This window comes from Cariama cristata, unplaced genomic scaffold, assembly GCF_000690535.1.
Source record: "Cariama cristata isolate BGI_N322 unplaced genomic scaffold, ASM69053v1 scaffold2100, whole genome shotgun sequence".
Taxonomy (NCBI): domain Eukaryota; kingdom Metazoa; phylum Chordata; class Aves; order Cariamiformes; family Cariamidae; genus Cariama; species Cariama cristata.
The window spans coordinates 98,685-104,759 of NW_009596193.1; the positions used below are offsets into that span (position 1 = coordinate 98,685).

The 6,075-nt window shown below is 37.4% G+C and overlaps 1 protein-coding gene across 1 annotated transcript in view; it reads right to left on the bottom strand.

Annotated features, from left to right (window-relative positions):
• The window catches only part of LOC104165327 (protein unc-13 homolog C-like), a gene marked incomplete at its 5' end in the record, with an annotated part of 31,179 nt that extends 25,308 nt beyond the window's left edge, over positions 1-5,871 (bottom strand). Inside the window, 3 exons of the mRNA XM_009704921.1 lie at positions 93-216; positions 3,389-3,538; positions 5,783-5,871. Of these exons, the coding sequence (XP_009703223.1) occupies positions 93-216; positions 3,389-3,538; positions 5,783-5,871 (363 nt within the window). The remainder of the gene's footprint in view (positions 1-92; positions 217-3,388; positions 3,539-5,782) is intronic.
• Positions 5,872-6,075: the final 204 nt, after the last annotated feature.

Genomic DNA, 6,075 nt, shown 5'->3' on the forward strand with positions numbered 1-6,075 from the left:
AAAAGATAGTATCAGACCCCTTGGCAAACACCTGATTAAGCACATTATTACAGTCCTTTATAATGTGTGTGAACTACTGCTGGGACACTTACGGTTTGGTCCATCAGTGGTGGAAGCACAATTTGTTTTTCTATTTTGTTCAAGACTAACTTCCATAGCTCTTTTAAAACCCGTTTCAGAACTGTCTTCTCACAGATTTTCGCAGACACACTTAAACTGGAATAAAACAAAACACAAACCAGTCTCCAAAACTAGCATTAAGACTTCAGAGGTGCTGTATCACTATATGCTCAGATTAATGGCCATTATGGTTTAGCTTTTCTCTGCCAATAAGGATTTCTCAATGGCTTAGTTATTTTGCAATATTATCAATAAATATTTTTGGTAGAAAACCCCACTTGCATATTACAAAATCATGTAAATCTCCACTACCCAATTTATTGCTTAATATATCACTGATATATGTTTATTGAAAATGCAAAATAATGATGAGTTATAAAGTTTGATGGCTGATACAGTTTAGCACTCTCAAGCCCCTAAAATAAAGTTTTGGTATATAATTTGTTTATATTTTAAAAATAAAACCCAAATGTCTGTCTCATCTTACATTTCTACTGTGATGTAGAACTAGGTGTTGATAGCTAATGCAAATTCAGGGCTACGATTTGGAAGCATTTCTTTCTACATACTGGCATGTCTGTGTAATCACACTATCTATTACTAATGGTAAAATTAAATTTTTGGAGGATACTTAGATTTTTTTCTTTATTTAAGAGTATATTCATAAACCTTCTTGTATGTACCATCATGAATAAGTAGCATCATGAATAAAGTGCTGCAGTTTTCAGGCACAGGAAAAAATATTTTAAAATAATATCATGCAAATGCATATGTGGGGAATTTTACAGAATTATGTCTGATCTATTAATGTAAAAAAAATTATTGTGAAGTGATTATATATATCACATCATAAATATGCCAAGTTGTATTTCTAGCATCTCTTACTACTCTTAGTAAGCACATAAATAAAAGCATAACTAAGAAATAGCTAAAACCCAAACCATATTAACATATATGTTTATAATCCTATTATAAATATGTATTTGTAAGAAAGGTGCTATTACCTAGCAATTCGTTTTGTTTTGTTTTGTTTTTTAATTTCACGTCTTTATTTTCTGTGCATGGGTTTAGCATCTGCTAAAATTCCATTTGACATTCCTGTGGTGAGGAATATCTTCTGTTCAGATGTAGTAATTAAAAACCCATTTTTATTTCCATTATGTCATTATTCAATTAAATCTCTAAGAAGCTGTGAAGATGGCTTTGAGAAATGGCAATTTGGAATCAAACCTGACAGGAAAAAGTCAGCTTACCCAGTTTTTTAAATGATGAGCTTAGGATAGCACGTGCAAGTGTATAAACACTTCTGGCTTTTCATCAAGACTTGTGCTAGGAGTAAAAGTTTTAACTCAACGATAAATAAAATTTAAAACCTTACTGCTTGAAAGCAACACATACCCCATACTGCTTGAAAGCAACACATACCCCTCTTGTAACTTAACACATAGGACTAGGTAGATTGCTAAAAATAAAAGGCTGACATATAGATAAAGCAGCGAAAAATATTTTCTAGGCTAGGAATCCAAGCACTGCACTTCACAGTGTTGCAAAATAGTCAAGTCTTATCAAGTACATTAAATAACCATTTGCCCATTGCCAGCTGTCATTGAAATTCATGTAATTGCCAAAACCCTTCAAAAAATGAAGCCTAGAAAAATTAACCCCCCAAAGAAAACCCAAAATTTCCTTCAATTCCCTCCCACACCTTTTATGCCAATGACTTTTAGACTTAGGCTATGCATATGTAGAGTTGGGAGCTGTGATTCTAGTTGTGTTTCTAAGATAGCAAGGCCATCAGTCCCATTTTTTAGAAACAATAAGAATGTGAAGTAATGCCCTGGAGAAAGAAAAAAGTCAGTTATAAATCAATTCTTTAAATCAGCCTTTGACTTGGGTCTTTCTAGTCCCAACATCAGAAGCCCAGAGCAGTATTGTGCATATCCAGTCACTAACTTCAAAATAGTGTCTTACTGATCATAGATGCACAGCAGTTTGTCAAAAGTGTAACACCAAACCTTCATGGGGATCCAAAACTCTGAAGAAGTTTCATTTGGAACTGCAGGCCATCACCAGTAACACCAGATAATCATAGAGTGAAGTGTGGAGTAATGTGATTTGTACAACTTTACAATGCAGAAGACAAAGAAAGGCACCTCGGCACTCCCTGGAGTATGTTCTGTTTAACGGGAAAAGAATCTGTGGGGGTTGGTCAGGATGAAAATGTTTGTCCAGGGATGAGAAAGAGGGCAGACCCCAGAGGATGCTAGGAAAGCTGAACTTATTGTAGTGCCTCTTCAGACAGGGGCTTTGCATCCCGCAAACAAAGGCTCTCCATCAAATGTAATGGCTTCTGGAAGCCACAGGCTTCCCTGAGCCTGCGCTCTGCCCGGCTCAGTCCCTTCCTCTTATCCTCTCAGCACAGCTCCAGCCTTAACCCCAGCCACTTCCTCCTAGTTATGTTTCTTGTTCTGCTTCAAGCAAGATGCTCCCTCAGCACACTTTTTCTGCCTTCACTTTGAATATGTCTGGCTAGGAGAAATACGCATAAGGAACCAAAAGGTTAAAGGATGTGTGACTCATGTATGTGTGACTGGAGACCTGACGCACAGGCTCAATGCTTGTTCTTACAGTCATTTCCAGCAAAAGGCCACTGGTGTTTCACAAGTACCAGCAGTGACATGACCAAGGACAGTGAGTTGCTTATACATGTGCCTGTGCTTCCACATGGCCTTTCAGACCACCTGATCCCATCACTGCTGGATGAGAAGACAAGATACCCTTGCTTTCAGGGCCCAGAGTGAGTTTGCAAGACTGTTTCAAAATTTAGCTTTTTATTGACTGAAAAAAAATCAAGCTGCTCCATAAATCTTTAAATGGTGACCAGGTTTTTGGGGACAGAGAAGTCCATATTAATAAGCAAGGGGACACTGGGCACCAGCCTAGAACAAATGCCAGACAATTTAAGTATAGGGAATGTAATTTTGTTCTCTTGTTCAGTACAATCTTCTTTATACCATGGCTCATGGAGGAGCTTTGTAATGACTCAGAACATGACAAGAAATAGAAAGGCAACTATGTGTCATACGTAGGAATTGCTTAGTATAAGTAAACAGGTTAAGCATAGTATTCTGCACACGTGAATACTACAAATATTAAAAATAGAACAGAGTGTTTCCAGGTATTAATGATGCTTCAGGGTAAAGCCAAGCATGACTGACTGTAGCATCCAGTTCCTAATCTGCCACACAAACCAGTCTGCCACACTTACGTTTTGTCCAGGAAATCCATGAGAGGCCGAAGCACAGTCTCGGCATCAATGGCTGCACTGTTCTTATTGGCTGCTGCATTCCCATTTCCTCTCATTTGATTCAGCTCATTGCTCATTTGTCTTACACAATCTTCAATAATAAATTGAAAACTACAGGATGGGAAAAAAAAAAGAATGAAAGAATTCTGGGATAGAAAACATCATTTTGCATCAGGTTCTTCAACACGATTTAAATATTTTCTGCAATGATGGGAAGTTCACAAACATGAAGTTCTGCAGGTGCTACAGACTGAAAATGACTCCTCCTAAGCATTGTAGCTCGTATAACTAATTCACGTACTGTTTTGATTTTTTTTTCCCCCTTGATTCTGTTCTGTCATTACGCTTTTCATGCCCTTATAGAAGTGCCAAGTAATTATTTTCTGAAAGCAATAGATGTATCAGAATCTGCAGTTTAGGTTATGATTGACTACCAGCTAGCAACAACTTCTCAAGATTTTATTTTTGGTGTGAAAGGACAACAGGAACAGTTGACTATAAATTATTTTTCTCTTGATGGTTAATATGAATCAAGCTTTGATATTTTTCTTGAGGACAAACAGAAAACTTCTACTGATTTTGCCCTGTTTGTCTCAATTTGACTTTTTCCTGGGCTTCACACAGAGTCAGTGCCATCAGAAGCTTTGCTTTCTTCTTTGCAACTAGACAGAGCTAAAACATTTGGACTGTTTAAAATGTTCTTTTGCAAAATAAACCACCAGGAAGTAGTTAGACTGTTCCTCCTGGAAGGAATCTTTCCCACTTCAAGGTGAGTATGAACAAATTCTTCCTCCTCGAGTTGTATCTGCTCAGCTTTTCTGAAAACTGTTCTGTTTCCTAACTGATCTGGTTGAGCAATGTGTCTGACAGTCTTCTAGTGCCACTGATGTGATACAATCTTTGGGTCAATATATTTAAATGATGCAGAACAGCAGTTAATCAGAGCCAACAGTTCAGAAGCAGAATAAGGCTCTGCACACATGATAATTTGGTTTATGATTGATTTAGGATGAATTTAATTGCTTTAGGATTAGTTTATGAACAGAAATGCAAAACAGAGGCCATAAATAAACCAGACCTATTAATGTGAAAAGATGAATGGCAAAGATTAACTTGAGGAAAGCGAAAAAGAATTTACTGTGAGAGAAAAGAAACATTGTAATTAGGCAGTAAGCTGTTCCAGCAATGTGGCTAATCATAAAAAGAGAACACAAATCTCTGTGCGAAAACACTGGAAAAATTGGAAACTTTTCCAAGTACACTTGGATGTATACTTACCTACACACTTCAAATCCCTGGGTAAAATCAACATGAAGCTGATTTGAAGCTGCTCATATAAATCCTTGAGACCAGTCCCTCCAATAAAAGCCAAAATATTGCATTGGCATTGGCATTTCTTGACGTTAGCCAAGATTCTAACATTGTTAACCTCACAAATCCCAGCAATAAACTGACCCATGAGGAATATTCTAGCTATATGGAGCATATCCTAGATTGAGCTATTCTCTTTTGCAGAAGCCTAGTTGGCTCGTTCAGAAAGAAGCCCTAGAAAGAAATAATATTCATGCACTGTCAATGTTCAGAGAACCAGGGCCTGGGAGCAAAAATAAAGCAAGACAATATGACAAACTAAGCGCACTCAGAAAAAATGAACACTGTCCACTCAGATGGTTCATCAATGGATTAGATAAGAACTACAGACTTCACTTAATGAATACCACTACAGCACTAATCCCTCTTTCTTAAATTCCTTTCTAATTTGAAGCAAAAATAACTTGCAGCTTCTTACAGCAGATGCACTGCTGGCACAGCACCATACTCATTCAAGACTGCAGTGTGCACTCTGATTAATGAAAGATTTGTGAGAGTACGGCTCAGTAAACAATTTTTGCAGAGCCACAGGCAAGCACATGACCCAAGAAGGCCATTCACAGTGATCATTTGAAGCAGGCTAAACATAGGCAGACATCGCTGGTTGAAGCAGGCCACTTGGAAAAAGCTATCAGTCTCAGGAAGTAACATAAACATGGTCAGAGAGAAGAGTTTAACACAGCATCAGGCAAAAACAAACCAGCAATTTTTGTTTTCCAAAAAGCAGAACAAAATTCATCAGCCTCACCTCACCCATTCATGCCCACAGACGATTTTCAGTTTTCTTTACAGTGAAGTTACTGCTGTGTGTTTCAGAGTCTAAACACGTACACACACACACACACACACAAATGCATCCCACTTCATCAGGGTAGTAGCAAGTGGTACCTCAGGACATCCAACCAACCACCCAGTCTTACTCAATGAGGCAGATTTTTGAACAGGAGTATTTCTCTAAGGTTTGCAGTAAAATAGGTTTGTTACCTTGTAGCATATGTTACGCTGAGTTCATCCAATACACTACTAAGTTTCACCTGAAGTTCTTTTAGAGTAACACTAGCTTCAGCATCCAACTGCAAAGAGATAAGTAATGTTTTATTTTACTTATACACTATGTTTTTGGGTTTTCTATTACAATTAATGAATAAGAAATACACTGCACTATGGAAAACCAAATGTGGAAACACCTGTTACAACACAGGATTGCTTTAGTAGGCCTAAAAATCCAATTACCATTTAAAGAAAAATATTTGATCATAATAGTGAAGAATTAGCTC